The sequence below is a fragment of the Carcharodon carcharias genome, chromosome 6, assembly GCF_017639515.1.
Source record: "Carcharodon carcharias isolate sCarCar2 chromosome 6, sCarCar2.pri, whole genome shotgun sequence".
Taxonomy (NCBI): Eukaryota; Metazoa; Chordata; class Chondrichthyes; order Lamniformes; family Lamnidae; genus Carcharodon; species Carcharodon carcharias.
In genome coordinates this window covers 97479709-97503184 of record NC_054472.1, presented here as the reverse complement: position 1 = coordinate 97503184, position 23476 = coordinate 97479709, and the positions used below count along the sequence as shown (strand labels likewise).

General features: G+C 40.3%; 1 protein-coding gene and 1 long non-coding RNA gene across 4 annotated transcripts in view; one reads left to right on the top strand and one right to left on the bottom strand.

Annotated features, from left to right (window-relative positions):
- Nucleotides 1-23476, bottom strand: part of nsmaf (neutral sphingomyelinase (N-SMase) activation associated factor) — an 80418-nt gene that overhangs the window by 13363 nt on the left and 43579 nt on the right. Inside the window, exons 19-27 of one of the 3 annotated variants that reach the window (XM_041189335.1) lie at nucleotides 21401-21532; nucleotides 15570-15612; nucleotides 15086-15252; nucleotides 12023-12134; nucleotides 11779-11837; nucleotides 11190-11257; nucleotides 10102-10166; nucleotides 7983-8106; nucleotides 2178-2261 (exon numbers count right to left, since the gene is read on the bottom strand). In XM_041189335.1, the coding sequence (XP_041045269.1) occupies nucleotides 2178-2261; nucleotides 7983-8106; nucleotides 10102-10166; nucleotides 11190-11257; nucleotides 11779-11837; nucleotides 12023-12134; nucleotides 15086-15252; nucleotides 15570-15612; nucleotides 21401-21532 (854 nt within the window). Of the gene's footprint in view, nucleotides 1-2177; nucleotides 2262-7982; nucleotides 8107-10101; nucleotides 10167-10195; nucleotides 10288-11189; nucleotides 11258-11778; nucleotides 11838-12022; nucleotides 12135-15085; nucleotides 15253-15569; nucleotides 15613-21400; nucleotides 21533-23476 lie in introns of those variants that run through there. The other 2 variants (XM_041189336.1, XM_041189337.1) reach the window with 2 other exon arrangements.
- Nucleotides 185-19111, top strand: LOC121278877. The gene is made up of 3 exons (XR_005943283.1): nucleotides 185-220; nucleotides 14536-14670; nucleotides 18077-19111. It is a non-coding gene; the product is annotated as an uncharacterized LOC121278877 (long non-coding RNA).

Below are 23476 nucleotides of genomic sequence, written 5' to 3'. Positions count from 1 at the left end.
AATTTACCATACACGAGCTGACTTCCGAGTTTGGGATTTTACTTTTTGATGCTGAGTCCCTATCACCTTCCCTTGGCATCCATGTTGCACTAATGAGTTGCCAAGAATCAAAATAACGCAGCAAATTATTTATTAGCATGCTCTTCTTAAGGTGACTAGACTATTCAGCATTTCTTCTTTTTCCAGGACTGGATACACAAGAAAAGCTTTGATATGATAGGTGAGCCTTTTCTCATTTCCAGCTTTCTATCCCTTCTCTGCATTGTAAACTTCTTGCTTCAGTCTGCCCCTGAAGTGTCTTCTCTGACATTTTGCCAATATAGCACTCTACATATACTTCCTTCTCTCTGTTGAAATCAGGACTTGTCACATGATGTTGAACACACTCCTTCTCAGGACCTCAGTTATGAAACTCCCTACATATTCCCTTCTAATTACAATGTAGATGCTCTTAAAAGTCAGATTTGGTGTGTATAATCACTATTCCTTAACTTAGCTTCTGAACTTGCCAACCTTAAAAGCACTGTGGTCCTTCAGCTGGCGTTTTTCATCTAAAATAGGCAGCAGGATAAAAGCCAGTGAAGTGCAAAAGAATAAATTGGAAGAGAAAGATTGTACATGTGGGTGCAGGAGGTGAGAGATTTTTTTTTAAATAAAAGGAGAATATGTGGCAGAACTATTACTATTTAGCGATCATAGCGGTGTAATTTCCTTAATGTAACGACTAATTTAAGGAGAAATATTTTGTTATTATGTGATACGATATACATTACAAAACAATCTAATAAATTTGTCTAATTTGTTATTAGTTTTGTACCAGCCTGAGTCAGTTGCTTGCCCGAGACAGTAGGTTATAGTTATATAGACTATTTCAGGGCTTGACCACAACTTTGGCTGACACACCAAATGAAGAACTTTTCTAGTGACAGATTTTATTATCCTTCAGATAAGATAATCAAGGATTATTGGTCTGTCGCTGTAGCTTGGAGTGGACATCTGGCACGTGTTGAAGCACAGATTTCTCAGTTTCCTGGACAATATTCTTTCCTCAATTATATAAAAGCATAGGCACAGGAATAGACTAAGTAAGAGGCTGCCAACAGCACTGCCACCCCAATCAGTGGGCCGGCAGCTCCATCGATAAGAGGTAGTCACTGCTGAGGTTGAAAGACGTGAGAGTACCTCCATGCTGGAGAGAATGAACACGCTAGAGCCAAGCAGGCAGACCCCAGTGAGCTGAGGGTTGAATCTTCCAACGGCAGCATTGGAGCTGCAGGGATGACCACTACCAGTGGAGGGCCCATCCATGGGGCATGGAACCCCCAAGGAAATAAGGCTCCTTCCCAGGAAGCCACTGGGGAGAAGGGTGGGAGAGGGGGGTGCCCTGGCATACCTGGTAGACTCCCCACACAGCATGCCCTCCAAAGTCAATATATCCTTCCTGACAGGCGGTGCCTAGAACTGCTCACGATATTCCAAGGCTTGGTCTAATCAGGGATTTGCATAGTTGAAACAGGACATCTACCCCCATGTTTTCTGGTCCTGTAGGTATAAAGGCCGGCATTCCATTAGCCTCTTTGATTATTTTCTTCTGCGCCTGATCCTGACATTTTAATGCTGTGTACACCTGGACCCCATAGCAAATCACATAACCCTCTTCACGCCTCCATTTTAACCTGAATTAAAGAGACAGTCCAAAACATAATCATCTTATAAAACCTTGTATTTGTAACATTTAATCTATCAACATGGCTTTTTCAATTTACAACTTCTATCTACACTGCTTACAATAATACCACCACAAACAGATGAACTTCACATTTACCTCATTGGTTTTGCTGTGCATAATACGGTTCCTGCTTTAGCCTAAACAACAGCTAAAACAATTCAATGCCTCAAGGTGCTTCAATATGTTTCTGCAATGTGATAAGATGGAATATGAATACAAGTCTTTCTTTCATTATTAATTCCTTTTTGTCCCAAGCTGCAAGTTGTCCTGCTCCCAATTTCTATTTGGATGAATTCTACACAAATTTGGTATTTTGTTCACATTCCTTTAATTGAGAAAGCTCTTTTCCCTTTCACCAAGATGGATCACATCAAATAGAAACATTTTGACCACTGAGTTGTCATATGAACACATAGATAACAAGCTACTTGAAAGGGTGTGTACTTACACCTGCATCATGTTCCAACTCAGCCTTTAGTTCACAACTATTCTTTCTCGAGCTAGAGAGATCAGCAGAGGCACATCTCCAGACCTATAGCCGACCAAAGGTAAAAGTTAATTTTATTCAGCTACTGAAACTTGATTGTTCAGGGTTAGAAATTAAGTATGTTTATAGATGAGTAGATCATTTCCCTAAATTAAAAAAAAAAGAACCTTCAGTACTGGAAAGAGACCTACGTTTTTTTAAACAAAGCAAATAATTTCATCTCCAAACAATTGTGACCTCTCTTATATAGGCACAAAAGAATATCTCATGGGTACTATTGAGATATTAGGTTAAGCATTTAATGGGCCTGAAAATAGTACTTATGAGAAAGTCACATTCGTCCTCTTTCCTGACAGGGCCATTTATTGCATGAGCACAATAAACCAATAGGAGCCATGAAGTATTCAGTTAACAAAGTGGGCAAATTGAGAAATGTATCATATTAGACACAGGGCAAAGTGGTTTGCATTGGCCAAAATAGAAACATTGTTTCAATGCAGAAAGAGCAATTTTCAACAGAACTGTGATAAAGCACATTCCTAAGTATGTTGGTAGCTCCAAAAGGAGTCATGATGCAATCACAGATGACTTTCATTATACACAGACATCACAATTCACTGCTGACATATTATTTTGGACTCTGCTTGAATCCTGGTTTAAATAATAACAACTGGCATTTATATAATGCCTTTAATAAAGAAAAGTGCCTCAAGGCACTTCAGAGGCTCAATCAAAAAAACTGGATTCCAAACTAAAGGAGATATTATGAGGACTGACCAATAGTCCGGACAAAGGGTGGGTTTTAAGTAGGGTAGTACAGGAAGGATTTAGGATGGAAATTCCAGGGAGCTGTAGGGAGTGAAGAGAGAGGATGTGCAGGAAGCTCAAGTCAGAGGAAGGGGGAGTTTGGGGCTTGTGGGAGACATGAGGAGGTGGTTTGTAGGGCTGGGCACCACGCAGATAGGGAAGAACAATACCATGAAAGGATTTAAACATGAGGATTGCAATATAGAAAATTGAGATTCTGAAGGACTGGAAGCCAATTTAATAGAAAAAAAGACTTGCATTTATGTAGTGCTTTTCACAACCACTGGACATCCCTAAACTAATTAGATACTTTTGAACTGTAGTCACTATTGTAATGTAGGAAACACAGCAGCCAATCTGCACACAGTAAACAGCCACATGTGATAATGACCAGATAATCTGTTTTTTTTGTGATGTTGACTGAGGGATAAATATTGGCCAGGATGCTGAGGATAACTCTCCTGCTCTTCTTTGAAAACTCATTCACCTGAGATCAGTGAGGAGAGGTGTGAGGCTGAGCAGGGCAATGCTGGATAAACTGGAATTTACAGAGGTGACAGGATTAGAGGCCAGCCAGGAGAGATTGGAAACATCAAGGTAAACAGTGACAAATGCATTGGGAATGTTTCATTGACAGATTTCTGAGGTGAGGGTAGAGGCAGACAAACTTAGAGGTGATGATAGCCAGTCATTGTGATGAGAACAAAAACAGAATTACCTGGAAAAACTCAGCAGGTCTGGCAGCATCGACGGAGAAGAAAAGAGTTGACGTTTCGAGTCCTCATGACCCTTCGACAGAAGATGAGAGGATATCTCCAGTTGAAAATGCAGTTCAGAATACAATGACACATAGATTTAAAATAATTTGTTTCAGCCAGAGACCGTGGCCAAAGTAGAGAATGGAATCAAAGGCAAAGCTACAGAGTTGTGCGAGTGAAAGACAATGGCTTTAGTTTTCCTGATATTTAACCAGAGGAAATGCAGCTCATCCAAGATTGAGAACATTAGTCTGCCAACGCCAAAGCAGTGGCAAGGTAGAGCTGGGTGTTGAAGATGTGAAAGTTACCCCTGTGTCCAAGGCAGTGTCACCAATTGTAACAGTAAGTGATCAAAAATGGATCCCTGGGGTACTCCAAATGTAATGGTGCTGGGGTCAAAAGAGAAGCTTTGCTGGATGTGCTTTTGCTAAGAATGGGTAAGCAACAGTGGAACCAAGCTGTACAATGGGGAAGAAATGATGGAGGAGGGACAATGCACCACAGTCACAGGGCAGAATCTCCCAGGCCTGCCAGCAGTGGGAAGTTTGGTGAACAGGGGAACTTAATTTGGCGTGAGGACTAAAATCAGTTTCCTGATGGCGGGATGAACTTTAGCAATTATGCGTTCAGGACTTTATAGGCGGGTCAAGATTCCTGACGAACCGTGTCGAGAAGCCCTTTTGCATGCAAAAGCATGTCATGCCTGCTCCTTAAAAGTGCAGCTCGCCAGAAGTAAGATCCCCCTCGAAATTAAGTTCCCCACCAGTGAGAAATGAGAATGTTCACATTCACAACTGTATATAATTGATGCACACCTGGCGACGCTGATTCCTTCCATGATTAATGGTGGGTTGTCAATGCATTATCCTCTTTGGGGGGGCATCTGTAAATGCCAGCCTGTGCTTGAGACCGAGTGGTGACAGTGCAAGGTACGTGAAGGATGACCAAGGAAGAAAGGAAGGGTTAGCAGGAAAGAGTGGAGCAGTGGCTGGGCAAAGATGGAAGGAATAGTGCAGGCTGCACGTGTTTCCATTTAATATGGCACCCGGACCTTTGACGCTCATGAGGTAGGGAGGGGATGGCGACTTCCTGCCCGCCCTTGCTGCAAGATTCACCATGCTCCTTGTGGATGCATATATAATAAACTGAACAGTGCAAGACAGCACGTGGCCAGCAGTCCTGGTCGCCAGCAGAAATCACTCTCGCTTGTGCCCACCATTGAACTTAGGCTCCAGAATGGAAGATTCCAATCTTCGAGTCTGCCTTATATGACCTCATCTTCCTGTATACTTCCAAACATCTTGCTGTGCCTCCTAGCTTAGCATCAGCAAAATTCTATTATTCATTTTGTGCACATGCCCAAATTATGCATGCAAGTGGAAAACAACACAGGATATTGCTCAAACACAGTATTTTTAGGCTGCTCAGTGAGATACTGGAACAGGCTTAGAGGAAGTAGATTTGAAGATTATTCATTACATGTAAGCAATTTTCCCAGGTATTGTCAGTACTATTACATTCAGTGCCATGGAGCGGGCGCAGAGCCGATCACTGCCCGCGATCGGCTGCATGCCGCCATTTTACGTGGGCTCAGCGCTATCTGTGTGGGCGGAGGGAGGAGGGCGAGTGGGGACATGTCTAAATAATTTTTCGCTTTATTGAAAAATTTCAATATGTACTTAATGTCCCTGAGGCAGCTCCGTGCCTCAGGGAGATTTTTGTGTTTTTTTTTCAATAAAGCAGAAAATTATTTAGACATGTCCCCTCATGTGACAGTGTCACATGAGCTGTGACATGTATGTCAATGTAACAAAAATTTATTGATTTTATTAAACCTTCAGAAAACCTCATCCCACCCGTGGATGAGGTTTCTGGAAAAACGCAAAGGCCACTTGGGCTCCTTGTCTGCCCGCCAACCTTAAGGTTGGACGGGCAGTGCTGTTAATTAGCTCAATTACTTTCCCAGTAGCCTTAAAATGTCTTTGACAGTTCGGGGAGCATGAAATGTCTAAATGACGCATCATGGCATTGGGATGCACGCCCGTCATCGCATGTCATTTTGCGCTTCAGCGTGTCGGGCCCGCCCCTGCACGCCGACGCCAATATTCGGGCCAAAGGCAATATATAAATGCAAATAATTGCTGTTACTGTTGTTTTGCTGAGTTTGGGGCAAGCTTTGCTTTTAGAGAATTCCAGATTACGTGGGGGTCAATAGTGGAATCAGCCTATTTGTATCGGGTAGGCAGGGGCCTGTGCTATTAGGGGTTCATCTGGAGGGCAGCTGCCAGCCTGCAGGATACAAATGGGGTGGGCGTTAGGAATGAGTGTCAAGGCATCTTTTGAAATGCTAGTTTATGGTGCCAAGCAAGGAGGCCACTTTGTTCATCTTACGATTTATCTTTTTTTCAGGGTCCAGGTTACAATACTGACCTGCCCTCCCCTATCCTTAAAAGGTGTCAGTCACTCAAGAGGCCAATACACCTCTGCTTAATTCATTTACCAGCCTCCAACATGCATTAGCTCCATGTGAGTCCGAGAAAGAGGAGCTGGAAGTCAGAGGTGTGCCACCCTTTTGAGTGGTGGCCTTGTTTGGGCAGGCAGGAGCGCCTAAAAAATATCACAGGAAACTGCAAGGCAAGTTTGAGACCAAGCACATCAGCAAAGTTTGCAGCCCTTCTGGTAGGTTCCCACTGGATACACAGCAGGAATCTGCTTATTGGCTAACCAATTCTTTCCCCATGATGTGGAAGCTAATAATTGTCATGGGTGTTAATCACTAGGAAGGATCCATAAAATATTTTCAAGTTTTCAAACTGGATGCCAGTATCATCAAAAGTGAAGACAATTTGATGAATGTACCTATACCTATAGCAAATCCTGGTCAACAGATATTGAAGTACAACGAAAATAATGAAACCAAAGTTTATTATTGTTAAAATAAAACTTAAACTTCATTTCAAACTTATCAAAGTTCTTAAAAAAACTTGTGAAAAGGAATCTTTTTATTGATTTTTGCATTTTATTAATGCAGAGACTGCAAGTGTAAACTTATTTTCTATAAATACTCAATTGTTGCTACTGCTCTATGTGCCATTTTCCAATAGTCTATGGACAGCAGGATATCTGTGCAAATTGTTTCGTAAGTCAAATGACAAATACAAATAGACAACTGCATTCAAGGTTAAATGACCTATAACTGATGCTGCTAATAATGCTCCCTGCGTGCTGGAAAGCTTACAGGGATCTGATCACTGCAGGCTTGGAGGAGGAGGAAAACAGGGGAGTGAACACTGGTATAGGCTTCTGTTATCATATTTCAGTGAAAGAACAGGGCTTTCATTTTTTTTTTCCAAAGCACAAGAGATTCTATTCAGGAAAATATATTTGTGGTTCCCTGCTGCTAGGAGATTCTCACCTTCACACTCTTTCGAAATATACACAATCTTACTGGTGAATAAATGTTTCAGTGAAAAGGGTATTTCAAGTGGAAACTTCCAGTAGGTTAAATGGTGCCCATTCATCTTTGGGGTTAGTTTCAAGGTCCATCCAGAGTAATGGGATTAGAATAGAAAACTGCAAATGCTAGAATGTATGTCTTTATTGAAAGACACAGATTTATTTTTGAGGTTTAATCCCTTGGTCAGAAATTTCATGACAACTTTTGTTTCTATGTCAGTAAATGGGTCAAAAATAGAGTATTTCACAGTTTTCTTAAAGTTGGAACAGACATTAGTCATCAATGACTCAACTAACTTTCCCTCATATAATGTTTAGCAGCCAACTCAAACTTTGAAATCACTTCAACAGAGTTTTACTCCTTTGGACTAAGGGATGCACAGCATCTAACATTAACTTGACCTCACATATATCATTTTTCTGTTTTTTTTTTGAAGTGCTAGTTTGACTTAATTGGTTGTGGATTCAAGTCCACTGCAAAACTTGAGCACATAATCTGAGGCCAATGTCCCAGTGCAGTCCTAAAGGAATGCTGCATTACCAGAATTACTCAATCTGTTGGCAATGAGATATCTCCTACCAAAGTATGAGAACTGTAATTACAACATCTGCATTATATTTATATACTCTGGTCCAGTTATTCCCTTTCCTCTAATCACACATCATCAGAAAACAACACTTGTCTGGACTTCCCATCTGCAATGCCACAAAAGATCAGCTATCACTTATGAACAGCAGCACTAACCTTGACTGTAGAATCCCAAGAAGAAGTATATAAGTGGTCTTTGTACCAACAGATCTTGCTAACAGCATCATCGTGACCCATGAGTGTATCTTGTCTTCGTCCATAAGCTACTGAGTAAAAATATCTGTAACAACGAATCCAGAAAAATATCAAAGACTGTCTAAAATACTGATGTGCCGACTAAACATACTTGAATCATAGAATCTTATACCACAGAAGGAAGCCATTTGGCTTGTCATACCTGTGCCAGCTCTTTGAAAGAGCTATCTGATATAGTTCCACATCTCTCATAACTTTCCCCTCCAGCCCTTTTGCCAATTACTTTAAATCTATGACCTCGTGTTACCAACTTGCCAGAGGAAACAGAACCTCTCTACTTGTTTTACCAAAACACTTCAAAATTTTGGATATCTCCACCTGCAAACTTCAAAGGTCTACTCCCTACACCTAAGTCTATTTCGTTTATATATAAGACTAACAATGGTCCTAATATAGACCCATGTGGAATGCACTGCAAACTTTTCTCCAGTCAGAAAGAAACATCTTGGGCTTTATAAATGGAGAGATAGAGTACAAAACCATGAAAGTTATGACGAGCCTTTTTAAAACATAGGCTCAGCTTGAACTGGAGTATTGTGCCCAAATCTGGGCATCACACTTTAAGAAGCATGCAAAGGTTTGGTAAGAGTGTAGAAAAAACTTACAAGAACCCTTCCAAGGATGAGGGGCCTCACTTATAAAGATCGACTGGAGAAACTGGGGTTGCTCTACTTAGAAAAGAGAGTTAATGGAGCTGATCCAAATCACAAGGGGTTTGACACAGAAGATGGAGGGAAACTTCCCATTGGAGAAAGGGTTGAGGACCAGAGAATACACCATTTAAAGTGAATGCAAAAAGACCTAGCAGTGACGGGAGGAAAAAATCTTTTATGCATCGAGTGGTTAGGATCTGGAATGTGTTTCTGTGTGTGGCAAATGCAGAAACAATTATGGCTTTCAAAGGAAATTTGATAATTATAAGAGAAAAGATTTTCAGGACTACAGGGAAAGCAGGAGAGTGAGCCAGTCGAGTTGCTATTGGAGATCTGGCACGGGCATGCTCGGTCTAACATCCCCCTGTTGTCACCGTTCTATGAGATGAGGGATTTTAGCTAGATGGTTAGCTTGAAGAAGCTGGGGTTGTTCTCCATGGAGGAAAGGTTTGAGGGGAAATTTTGTAGAAGTGCATAAGATTATGACAAATTCAGATAAGGTGGACAAAGAACATCTGCTCCTATTAGCTGATCATGCAACGACTAGGGAACACAGATTTAAGGTTCTGGGCAACAGATGAAGGGGAGATGTGAGGAATAACTTATTTACACAGTGAGAAGTAATGACCTGGAAGGAACGACCTACAAGGATGGTGGAATCGGAGAGGATCAATAATTTCATAACAAAATTGGATAGGCATTTTAAGGAACTAAACTTGCAGGGCTAAGGCATGGAGTGGGAAAATGGGATGGGCTAGACTGCTCTACAGAGAGCCGGCATGGACTCAATGGGCTGAATGGCCTCCTTCTCTCCCATAATGACTCAGTGACTGACTACTTTAAATCTAATTACATTATGATCACTATTATCCAGATGCTCTCCAACTGAAACTGACTCCATTAGAGCCACATTCCTCAGAAATATGTCCAATATTGTTTTCTTCATCAAGTTAGATACATACTAATTAAGAAAGTTCCCTTGTACACACATGGTAATTCTTCACCATCCTAGGCCCTTGCATTATTTCTTCCCCAGTTTCTCTTAGGGTAATTGGAGTCACCTAGCATCATTACTCTATTATTTTAACAACTCTCTGAAATTTGTCTATAGATTTTCTGTCCATTTCCTTCTCACTTTCGTGGACCTATACTAAACACACAGCAATGTAACAACTCCTTTTCTGCTCCTTAACTCTAGCCAAATAGATTCAGTTTTTCAAGCCTCTAACATATTGTCCCTCTATAGAACAGTAATATTATCCTTGATCACTAGTACCATATTCCCTATCCCTCCTGAATACATTGTGCAATATTTTTTGAGCACGTTTCCATTATTAGCAACATTTGTTAAACAATTTGATACATACACATTATTATCCCACGATGAACACAGAACAGTCGTATCCTCCAGTAACAAACAAGATGACAGGGCCTAATAAAAGATTGAAGGATCAGTTTGGCAGACTGTTCACAGACCAATGAATTCAATATATGAGGGCAAACGTAACACAGCAATCTCATGCTGTAACTACGGCAGACACTTGGTTGAAAACCTGGAGGAAAAGCATAAATCAAGGCTTATGCCATTTCTGTGGGATTTCCATCAATCTCCTGAAATTACAGTAACAGATGGAGGAAGCCCTGCAGAAATTACTGATGTTGTTTATTTAATGATATTACATTTTGTAACCATTTTTACATAGGCCCTCTTAGTGACACTTCCACTTTAAATTAGCACAAGACAAAATGTTAATAAAGATCTTTCACCCCTCAAAAGCACAGAAACATATTATTATTGATTTTACACCATGAAGCACTGATAAGAATCCAAACAGAGAATGACCAGACTTGAAATAGATGGGAATCCACATAATTTAAAACAGTGAAAACCGGGAGATGATTATGGATTAAAATATATTTAATATCCTCCGGTTGTTTTGCTGATTTTCCCCACCTGTCGTGAAGGATTAAACTATAGCTTCTCATTGTCCTCTATTTATCACAGAAGCCATTCTTCAATTGGAAGCCTACATGATGAACATCAATAGTTATTCCCTCTTATAGGACATTACTGTCAAGCTCAATCTTGCCGTCATTCGATGGCCACACATGCACTTTCAGCAGCTTACCAGAAAGTTACTAATAGCAAAATCTTCACCGATTTGTACCTTGCCTTACCCAGAAACACAGATTAATTATTGCACCATCAGCACTGTGCTGAGACCAGCTACCTCAGCACACCGTGAATACATCAGATTTGGCATGCTCCAGGTTAGAATGTCTCAGTGGTACCCTGCAAGTGTAGTTTTCCGCTAAGCCTCTGGAGTAGATCTTGACAAAAACATGTACTTTGTTTGGTTTAAAATTATCTGTTACTTTACCCTCAGGAGCAATGAACTCCATTTGGGGATTCTTTATTTGACTATTATTCTTTTTCTGCAGCGCCAGATCTCACCATATTTGAAAAGGACATGCTCCGTTGTAACAATTTTTTTTCCTTGGAAAACATTTTTAGTGTTGAATCTGTGTTTTGAATTAAAAGAAAGTAAAATATAAATTAATAGGTTTGGAATCGGAAGATATACAGACATTACAGAATGCAAACAAAAACAAAAGAATACTATAAAAATGGAATACTATGCTGGTCAGCAACACAGACTGCTAAACAATATTTTTAAAAAATCTTATAGTATAACCAAGAATATTACTGGTAACTTAATGGAGAGAATTTGTGCATTTCCTTGGAATTTGATTTTTGCAGTCGTGGGGCCATTAATGCCATTTTAGAGATATGAGGTCCCTACTGTTTTCTGAAGGCTAGAAATTCATTTTGCGAGAGTTGTAGCTAGTCAGGATTCAGTCTGACTGCAGATATAGAAAATTAGACACCGCAGGGTCTTTGTCATACACTAAACAAAGGCTTCTAAAAATTTAGTTTTACTTCATCTCATCTAAATTTATAACCTAGTATCAAGCTGTAGGGAGAAAACATGGCTAGTTTTCCTAGTTACAGGTGATCAACACTCAGAAGTTTAGTAAATTACCTTGAGAAGTTGTAAAGACTGAAGTTCCATTGCTCGCTACAGCAATCCCAGTCACTGCCCTAATTGTAAAAAGGGAGCCAAGATAAAATCCAAAGACAATCAGAAGCCACAACAATACCAGTTGAACATTCCAGTTTAACTACAATCCAACTATAATATATTTACATCAGCAGATATGTTAATAACCTTATCCGTACTAGGTTATTAGTCACTCAGTTGTACGGAATCAACACATACAACTTACTCCTTGTGAATCTTTTGCTGGTGAACTATACTCAGTTTGTTGATATTGCTCCATGCTAGCTTAATGCTTTCTTCTGTCAAATCTTCAAATGAGGAATCTTCACAGGAAGAAACTGCAATACAGAAAATTGGTTACTGCAGCATAGGGAACTCCAGCATCCAACGAGAAAGTGGTGTACTGTTTCATATTGATACTTAAAGCAACACATAATTCAATTTGAATTTAAAAAAATCTTAGCTTGACAAGAGGATTGAGAAGCACCTAAGATCCTATCTTTGATCTGTCATGTCCAATAGACATAAAGCAATGTATATATATATATATATATATATATATATATATAGCTAGATCATCCTGGCTACTTTATAAAACTTTTTTTTTAAATGGACAATGGCTTTACATGGACTGAAGCCTGACTAACTACAACTCTTGCAAAAGGAATTTTAGCCTTCAAAAAACAGTAGGTACCTAGTGATCTCTAAAGAGGCATTAATGCCCTCATGACTGCAGAAATCAAATTCCAAGGAAATACACCAACATCCTTTACATTTCACGGTCGAGATTTGACCAATGGAGACTAGACGTCTGCAAGGACAAAGGGACCCTGAAACCTGTTAAATTTATTAATGGATGAAACATTAACCATCTCAAGAATCCAGGGCAGGAATTTCTATTAATTCAATAATGGGATGTGGGCACTGCTAGCCAGGCCAGCATTTATTGTCCATTCCTAATTGCCCTTGAGAAGGTGGTGGTAAGCAGCCTTCTTGAACCGCTGCAGTCCATGTGGTGTAGGTGCACCCAAAGTGCTGTTAGGAAGGAGTTCCAGGATTTTCACCCAGTGACAGTGAAGGAACGGCAATATATTTCTAAGTCAGGTTGAGTGGCTTGGGGAGGAACTTCCAGGTGGTGATGTTCCCATGGAGCTGCTGCCTTTGTCCTTCTAGATGGTAGTAGTTCTGGTCGTGGGCTTGGAAGGTGCTGTTTTAGGAGGAGGCTTGCCGAGTTCCTGCAGTGTATCTTGTAGATGGTACACACTGATGTCAGTACTATTGCCGGAATATTGTCAGGGCCCATAGCCTTTGCAATATTCAGTGCATTCAGCAGTTTCTTGATATCACATGCAGTGAATCGAAATGGCTGAAGACTGGCATCTGTAATGCTGGGGACCTCCGGAGGAGGCCAAGATGGATCAACTGTTCATCACTTCTGGCTGAAGATTGTTGCAAATGCGTCAGCCTTATCTTTTCCACTGGTATGTTGGGCTCCATCATCATTGAGGATGGGGTATTTGTGGAGCCTCCTCCTTCAGTGAGTTATTTAATTGCCAACACCATTCACGACTGGATGTGGCAGGGCTGTACAGCTTAGATCTGCTCCTTTGTGGAATCCTCCAGCTCTTTCTATCACTTGCTGCTTATGCTGTTTGGCATGCAAGTAGTTGTGTGTTGCTTCACTAGGGTGACACCTCATTTTTAGGTATGCCTAGTGCTGCTCCTGGCATGCCCTCCTGCACTCTTCATTGAACCAGGTTCGATCCCCTGGCATGGTAATGGTAGAGTGGGGGATATGCTGGGCCATGAGGTTACAGATTTTGGTCAAGTACAATTCTGCTGCTGCCTCATGGATATCCAGTCTTGAGTTGCTGGATCTGTTTGAAATCTCTAATTTAGCACAGTGGTGGTGTCAAACTAACAAAGCTTGTGAGCCAGATGGTATACTCGCAGAGGTACACCATACTGGCAGCTATCAGCTCTTCTCACAAATCTACCAGTTCATCCTCCGTCTCTAGGAAAAGAGAGAGAGAGGGGGAGGAAAAACCTCTGGAGGCTTGGTGGTTTCATTTCTGAATTCAGAGTTGCATTTCAAACATATAATTGAAAACATAAGTTATGATAGTTGTTTAAAGTTTCCCTCAGTTTTTAAATAACTTAGCCTTTACCAACTGCTGTGTCATAACAATGTCCCAATCTTTATTTTTCATTATTCTATTTATAAGATGATCAGTGGATTTTACTTCCAGGTTTGCTGTCTGAAAATTCTTCAGTGCGATTGGCAGCTTATCCTGCTTTTTGGCATCACTGTTAGTGGATGCCTGAAGATCTCTTTGACTTGGTGTCAGATTCAAACTAATTCAAGAAAGATAAAATAACATTGCAGAGACCACTAGGTCTTTGTGTACAGCTTTTTTCAACGTGAGTGGCGAATGCTACCAAAACTAGGGGCCGTAAATATAAGGCAGTCCCCAATAAATTCAATCAGGAGCTCAGGAGAAACTTATTTACCCAAAGACTAGTAAGAATGTGGAACTTGCTACCACAAGGAGTGGCTGAAGCAAATGGCATTGATAAATTTAGGGGAAATCACTGTAACAAAGTGAAATTATTAATGTAAGTTCTTAGTGGACATTAACACCACAATTTTCTTTTTATACCAGAATTGATGACTGTGACTTACAAAAAAACATTTAAATAGGAACCTTAAAGGAATGTGTATTCTCTTCTGGGTTTCAGCCTCAAGAATTCCAAAACCACAAAACCCAGGTCATGGAGGGACTGGAGAAGGCGCAAAAAAGACTTACAAAGATGATATCAATACTGAGGCAGTAATGTAATGGAGATCTTTATGATTATGAAGGGTTTGATAAGGTAGGTGTAGAGATGTTTCCTCTTGGGAATACAACCAAAACTAGGGGCCATAAATATAAGGCAGTCCCCAATAAATTCAATCAGGAGCTCAGGAGAAACTTATTTACCCAAAGACTAGTAAGAATGTGGAACTTGCTACCACAAGGAGTGGCTGAAGCAAATGGCATTGATAAATTTAGGGGAAATCAAGACAACCATACAATGAAGAAATCAAAGGGCACATTACCAGTTAATTTACTTTACTGCTTTGCAATCAAACCTAAGACTGAAATTGGTGGCAAAGCACTGAAATAAATGTGAAATTAAAAAATTAAAATTACCCCATCATATTAACGCCAGACCTCTGGGGATCACTGATTTGTTCATTACTAATAGAAAACAGCCAAAATCGCAGTTCATATATCTGCACCTTTACCTGGAGGCAACTCTGTGATGGAAGTACTTCGGCTGCATCCTCTGGAAAGGCTCTGAAACTTTGGCATTATCCTTTGAGGATGTGGGCTAGTGAACAACTGTTTTGGTGTCTGTCCAAATTCCAGGATCTGGGTTAGCATTGCTATCTTCTGATTTGGATCCTCAATGCTGAGGGCAAATATTGCAAATGTGAGTATTGAACTAATCCAAGTGCTGCATTTGCAACTACTCAATGAAAGCTACTATGAAGACAATAGCATTTTATTTCCATATTGGCTCAAAACTAATCCAAGTGCTGCATTTGCAACTACTCAATGAAAGCTACTATGAAGACAATAGCATTTTATTTCCATATTGGCTCAAAACAGTTCATGCACGGCGCTAATCATTTAAAATTGCATCCTTCATTCTGATGTATTGCGACTTCTACAAAGTTATCTAAATTGGGTTTCCAAGAGGCAAGCAAAATTGATAATATTCATTACCTGCCCCAATCAACTCCTCCTTCATAAGTCAAAGGATGAAACACTGTAACAAAGTGAAATTATTAATGTAAGTTCTTAGTGGACATTAACACCACAATTTTCTTTTTATACCAGAATTGATGACTATGACTTACAAAAAACATTTAAATAGGAACCTTAAAGGAATATGTATTCTCTTCTGGGTTTCAGCCTCAAGAATTCCAAATCACAGTCTTGCTGTGTAATAAAAAAATCATGCTGTGCTAAAAAGTGAAGCTAAGCAATTTCCACTGTTGTTTCATCCTCCCTTGTAGTTGGCATTGTACCTTAGGGATTTCTGCCAGCCTTAAGCTTCCTGATGTCCCTCTGCCTTTACAGCCCCCACTTAATTTTCAAAAGGCTTTATAAAGTCCAATGCTTTCGGAACTCCATAATCCCTCAATTCTTTTTTTTCCTTTTCCTCTCTCACTCAAGGAAACACACTTAGGCTTAGTTCCTCCAGTCCCATGCAGCACAATATGCAGCAAGAAAACAGAGTCAGGATAACTGTATCATTCTCAGGTTGGCAAACTGTAGCTAGTGGCGTGCACAAGGGATCAGTGCTGGGGCCTCAGCTATTTAGGATCTAATATTAATGAATTGGATGGAGGTACAGATTGTATTGTAGCTAAATTTGCTGATGATACAAAGATAGGTGGGAAAGCAAATTGAGAGGATATAAAAAGCCTGCAAAGTGATGTAGATAGACTAAGTGATGGGCAAAAAATGGCAGATGGAGTACAAAGTGGGAAAATGTGAGGTTGTCCACTTGGGTGGGGGGAATAGAAAAGCAGAATATTATTATTTAAATATTATTTAAATGGAGACACAGTATAGAAGGATCTGGGTGTTGTACATGAATCACAAAAAAAAGCATGCAGTTACAATAAATTAGGAAGGCGAATGAAATGTTGGCTTTTCTTGCAAGGGGGATGGCATATAAAAGTAGGGAAGCCTTGTTACCATGGTACAGGGAATTGGTGAGACTGCACCTATATCGTGTATAGTTTTGGTCTCTTTACTTAAGGGATATACTTGCATTGGAAGCAGTTCACAGAAAGTCTCAAAAATGTAACCTTTTCTATAATTTAGGAAAAAAAGTATGATTCAATGCAAGTATACTACTTGTAAAAGGAACTGACAGATCAGAAGGCAGCTGAGCATGTTTTCTCAGCAGGATAAATATTGTTTGGAGCTGATCAAGTGTAGGTCCAACAGATTAAACTTATAAATGATCCAATTTTGTGTAAAATATTCTGTAATGTCCTGTGAAAGATGTACAGTGTAAATACTTGCTAGCAAAAAAGTTAAGCTTATTGAGGACCTAAAGGGAAAATCTTCACTAGAGTGAGATGAGTACATTGAAATTGCAATATGTCAAACTCGGATGACACAAAATTCCAGTTCTGTCAAAATCATCAACCATTCCCACTGACAGAATAGCAAATTCCACAGAACGATGCCCACAATAAACCAAAGTTCTGCACTGGTAACTCAGGATTAGCTGCATTTGTCCAAACTTGTCACATGACCCTGTCAACCAGGGTGGAGTTACACCACATAACAGAACAAAACCATGGAGCATTGGATAAGACATCATTTGACGTTGAGATCTCCTAAAACCTGTGAGTGTGGTTAAATCTGAAAGTTAAAAGTGTTGTCAATTGGAGAAAAGGTGAAGTTGATACAGCAAGTGGAAAACGATGGCATGAAGCTGAAAGTGGACACTGTAAAGGAGCAGGAGATTCTACCATCAAGTTTGTCCACCATTATGAAACACAAGGGGAACATTTCGGAACACTTCAACAAACAGGCATTCTGTCCAGCAAGAGGCTTCCAACTTTGAAGAAGCTCTGCTAACATGGTTCAAAGCAGCCCGTGCTGAGAACATTCCCATCTCCAGTCCAATCTTGCAGAAAAGGGGAGTTGCCCTGGCAAAGAAGCTGAGCTACATGGAGTTCACCAGCAGCGACAGATGGCTGGATGGATTCAAGATAATTTACAAAATTATGAGGGTATAGACAGAGTAAATGCAACTAGGCTCTTTCCACTTAGATTAGGAGAGATAAACACAAGAGGACATGGCTTTGAGGTGAAAGGGGAACATTAGGGGGAACTTCTTCACTCAGAGAGTGGTGGGAGTGTGGAACGAGCTGCCATCTGGCGTGGTAAATGGGGGCTCACTCTTAAGTTTTAAGAAGAAATTGGATAGATACATGGATGGGAGAGGTCTGGAGGGTTATGGACTGGGTGCAGGTCAATGGGACTAGCGGAATAATATTTTGGCACAGACTAGAGGGGCCAAATGGCCTGTTTTTCTGTGTAGTGTTCTATGGTTCTAAGGTATGGGATCATCTTCCGTGGCAGTAAGCAGTGAGGTTACGACAGCAATGACACTTGATTGACTCCAAAATGAATTTGCCCACGTCTTGAACAAGAAGACATTTTTAACACTGATGAAACTGGAATGTTTTATCTTCTTTTGTCAGGCTGTTCTTTGATGTTTAAAGATGAAATATGTAATAGTGGAAAAACAGAGCAAGGAACGTGACACTGCTATGGTCTGGGCTAACATGAATGGCACTGAAAAGCTGCAGCTTCTTGTGATATCAAAGTGCAAGAAACCATGTTGTTTCACAAATGTCAAGAAACTACACGCAGTAAGGCACTAACAAAACCACCCAGATGACCTCCAGCATTTTTGAGGCATGGATCAGGAAAGTTGACAAAACATACCAATGAAAGAAAAGGAAGATTGTCATCAATACAGGCAACTACCCTGCGCACCACGACATTGCTGGCCTCAAGAGCATCAAGTTCATGTTCTTGCTTCCCAACACCATGGCCAAACTCCAGCCAATGGATCAAGGATGATTAGGAATTTGAAAGCCCATTAGCGACAGCTGATCTTTCTGATTATTGAGATCATTGATAGAAGGAGTACAATCCACTCTACCAGAGGTTGTGTACACGGCAAAACAGCGTGGAAGATGGTGACAGAAGCCACACCTGCCAACTTCTTCCGCCACATTGGGTTCAAACACGTTACGACTACACAAGACAGCAAGAACAAGGAGGAGCAGACTGAGGCCAACCAACCGATGACGAGGCACCGTTTGCTCGGCTGCGGAAGGCCAACATGGAAATTCCAGCAGAGACAATCATGGAAACTCATGGGGAGATGGACGATGCACAACAGAGCTGGGAGACAACATCATCATAGATGCAGGATGTTCTTCAACCAAGGAGCACAAGGAGGCTGATGTTCCTAAAGAGTCCAATGAATTCCTGGCCACTCACCCATCTGTTTCCCTATCCGATGCTATAAAAGCCATAGAGATGCTTTGAAATATCACAATGCAGCACAAAAACATGTTTGATTGCACTGACAACATGGCTGTGTTGCATGCATCCAAAAAATAGCAGTTGAGCAGAAAAAGATTACAGAGTTTTTCCAGAGCTAACTCCCAGCTTTTTCTCAATGCAAAGTGGCATTCATTTGCAAGGTCAGATTCTTGTAAGGTATGAACAAATTAAATAAAAATTTTTTCACACGTTTACTGTTTTAGTATGTATTCATTTGCTATTTGAATCTGTCGTTTTTGACACAGACCACGTTTGTAGACATTTTGAGTTACATAGAGATACAGCCATGTGGGCCTCTTCGGTTATTACAAAGCTCTGCTTAACATGGATTTGGAGGTGAGTCTGCTGGGATTCAACTCATTGAGATTTTATTGTACTTTGCATCTGTTTTCACAAGGAAGGTTACACTAAAAGGAGAGAGCCGTTATGGACAGGACAGGAATAGAGATGTACTAAAAAGATTAGCATTACTAAACGTTGTCAATCTGTCGGTCTGAAGACAGATCGTTAGTTCCAGAGACTTCACTGGGAACAAGCAAAGGCGAAGTCTAGGTGTCAAAACAAGTGCACAAACCTTGAAACAACTCATCTAAGTAACCTTCCAAGCACCACCTGCTCTGCATGTGGCAGAGTCTACACTGGACTTATCAGCCATCTCAGAATCCATCGAACTGGATTGGAAGCAAATCATCCCTTGATCCCGTGGGACTGCCCAAGAGGAAGAGTATAGATAGGATCCAGAGGCACTGGAGAAGGTGCAAAAAGATCTGCAGGGATGACACCACAACTGTGGTTTTATTCCCATTAGGAAAGAATGAACAAAAGGCTGAGGAGTGACCAAATAGAAGTCTTTAAAATTTTCTGTATGTTATATTTTTTGGGCCAATTTAGACAGGCTGAAGGCTATGTAGTGATTAGAAAAATAAGTTTACATTACATACTAGCATTCAGCAATCCTGAGGAAGTGAGCAACGTATGGTGTCTTCTGTTATTTTTGCACTCAAAGAGCTATGAACAAGTGAAATTGGGCTCTGTTGATTTTCTTTTTTAAAAAAAATTTTCAATAAGCTTGACCATAGTTTTAGCATAGCTCACATGGTCTACTAGCATGTTTATTCTTCAAAGACCAGGATGTCAAAAGAGGGTTCATTTTAATTCAGAGAGCTAATTTTGATAAAGTTTTCATTTAGATCCAGGGCAATGCTACATGACCAGATATAAAGTCACACTTTGTAGAGAACAAGGGTTTGCTTGAGCGAGTGATCTTTGGCATTGAGCAGGACAGAAATATCTGATGGAGCCTAAAAAATTTAACATATACATCATAATTAGTTTTGGCACACCTGATGCACAAATTGGTATTCATTAGTTTCTTCCTGAATTGTGATCGAAATGTTGTATGGATTGATAAAAGGTAAATTATTCATCTTTAATAAATCAACAACTTACATATTTATAAATCATTCTTTAATTGAAAATAATGTAGCTTGCTAGTAATTCTTGTTAAAATGGAGAAAATGCTCCAAATTGTGGAGTTGTGCTCTCTCTATAGCTGGACCTCAGGATGGAACTCACTTATGTCAATGACATTTGAGCTGACACTCCCAGATGCTCCACACAATCCTTCCTCTCCTAAATAAAAACAGGAAATGCTGGAAATATTCAGCAGGTAAGGCAGCATCAATGGAGAAAGAAACAAAGCCAATGTTTCAAGTTGATGCCCTTTCATCAAAACCAGAATACACTAGAGGTAACAAGTTTAACAGTTTTAAGCAAGTACAGAAATAGAACAAAGTGGAAATGGAGGAAAGAACTTCCTTGTCATATGGTGGAAGGCAGACAGATTAAATGACAGAAGGGTTGATGGTACAAGCCATAAAGGGACAGGAATAGTAATAGGACAGGGGTAGTAATGGAAGAAGTAAAGAAAGAAAAGATAGATGTAAAGGTGATGTAAATGTAAATAAAATCATTACCAACCATTAGCCCTTCTATCCTGTTCCCTATACTTAACCAGCTCCAACACTGTGGACTGAGCCTACTGATGTCTTCATAAAACATGGTCCAGACATTATATGGAGGCTTACCATCAAACAGGTTGGTAAGACAATAATAATACCCTATATCTGATCAGTGCATCAAAGTTTGTGGGGAGCAGATATGAAGATTGTGCCTTTCTATTCAGTCTCTACAATTTCTACTTCCGCTGAACGCTAAGCTTTTTATTTAGTAATAATTCTGAAAGGAAGGTAAAACACATTTTATACTTCTAACTTCAGCTTTACATTTCAATCACTGAAATTATTTAGTGGCATGGGGAAACAAACATTTACACTTAAATATGCTATTTTTACTTTACCAAAATTCCTTATTACAATGAGTCACAATTTAACAGGATTTATTTTTCAAAATTTGGTATTCCTCTAACAATGCAAGGAAAATCATACCATTGTAGGCTGCAATAGCTTCACTCCCTTTTTGCTTGTAACCAAATACTAGATCGATCCACTCATGCAGATGTTCCGAAACATACTGGCTCTCTAAAGCATCTCTGTTCTTCTGGAGGAAATCATCAGGGCCTAAAAGACACAATGAACTTTAACTCTTGCTTAGCCACATTAACACAGTAGTGCAAATAGTATTTCTACACAACAGACAAAGTAGTATGTTTAACATGCTCCCTCAAAAAATTGTGTTAGTTTTCAAATTGGCCGAACAGTTCAAATTTTGTTAATTTTTCAATGACTTTTTAAAAAACACCTACCCTAAAGTGCCTCTATCTCATTTCACTATTATCTCATTCAATGTCATCAATGACTAATGCTGTAATTAAAAATTCTAACACAAAAATCAGTACTAAGTTGCATTTTGTGGTATTATTACATGCGCCCTTATTCTGGCAGAGCACCACATAGAGGACATTGGTAGACTGATGCAAAGCCTCCTTAGCGCTTCACGAGCGACACAATATGAGGCATTGCCTCGACCCTGGTGTCAAGAACCAACATTGTCCTGGAGTAACGCAAGGAGTGATTTGATTGAGCATTAGTCTCACTCCAAGTGAGCAAGGAGTGTTTACAAACTGCTTAGAAGATTTTTGTGGATTTATTGGGCACTTGTTAAACTAATTTTACCTCAAGTTCAACATTAAGTGTGTAGACATTGCTCCCTCCCTTTCTCTTTATACACTTAAAGTTTTAATTGCTGGAAGCATGCTCTCTGTATGTGGGCATCCATTCACACGTCTTAGCTACTAAGAGGGTAGGGTTAAGTTTCCGACAAGAACCTAAGCAATGTAAATAGGTACTACCTGGCTAAGAACCAATCTTCAGACACCAGTCTCAGACCAACAAGTTGATTGTAAAAGCACCCTTAAAACAATTGACACTGCATATCATATTGTACAAGCTTCAGGGCATGTAGTTGTGGAATATGTTAAAGCAGTAGGAGCATGCCAATTGTCTGAGCAATATATTAAGAGAAGATAGAAAAACACAGCATTTTATTAACACAAGGCTGTGTAGATGGCTGGCTATTCATTTCATTATAAACACTGATCATTGCAATAAACCTGGAATAAATTCATTAATTATGCAATGAAGAACTTTTAATTTCCAAGTACCAGAGGTCTACTTTATTTATATGAATTCAAACACCATTTTTTCTTTTGGTGAGTAGGAGTGTTCCTCCCAATATTACATTAAAACCTTGCTGGCCATCAGCCCCACATCCACTTAACCCTTTCCAACCTCAACCTCACCATCCAGCCACAGCTGTCGGGACCTCATCAGCCTCCATCTTCAGCATCACCCAATCATAATCATTTCTACCCCCCGCCTTCACCCCATCACAGTCCCAGACTCATCTATACCAGCACTTCTATCTCATTTCTACAGTCATTCCACTTTCTTGGCTATTGTGCTTCCTTTTTGCAGTGCTACCCATGGGGGTATTTGCTGGCCTATTTGACATGAATGCAGTAGCAAACAACTGGAAATCACAGAAAAAAGACACAGGTATAAAAATAGCACTAATCTATGGGGGCAGAGGTCGGGCGGTTCAGGTGGGGTCAAGGGTTGTTCGGGTTGGCTCAGAGCGAAGGAACTAGACCGATGAGCCACTGTGAACAAGCAGCAAAGCTGATAACTTGACCGGCGTGCCACCAAGTGCCTAGCCATCCCCATTTCTGACCTTATGATGGAAGGAAGACTGAAGCAGTTGAAGATGGTTGGGCTGAGGGCACTACCCTGAGGAACGCCTCAAGTGATACCCTGCAGCTGAGAGGACTGACCTCCAACAACCACAACCATTTTCCTTTGTGCTAGGCATGACTCCAACCAATGGAGAGTTTTCCCCCTGATTCCCTTTGACTCCAGTTTTGCTAGGGCACCTTGATGCTACACTCGGTCAAATGTTGCCTTGATATCAAGGGCAGTCACTCTCACCTCACCTTGGGAGTTCAGCTCTTTGGTCCAAGTTTGAACCAAAGCTGTAATGAGGTCAGGAGCTAAGTGGCCCTGGCA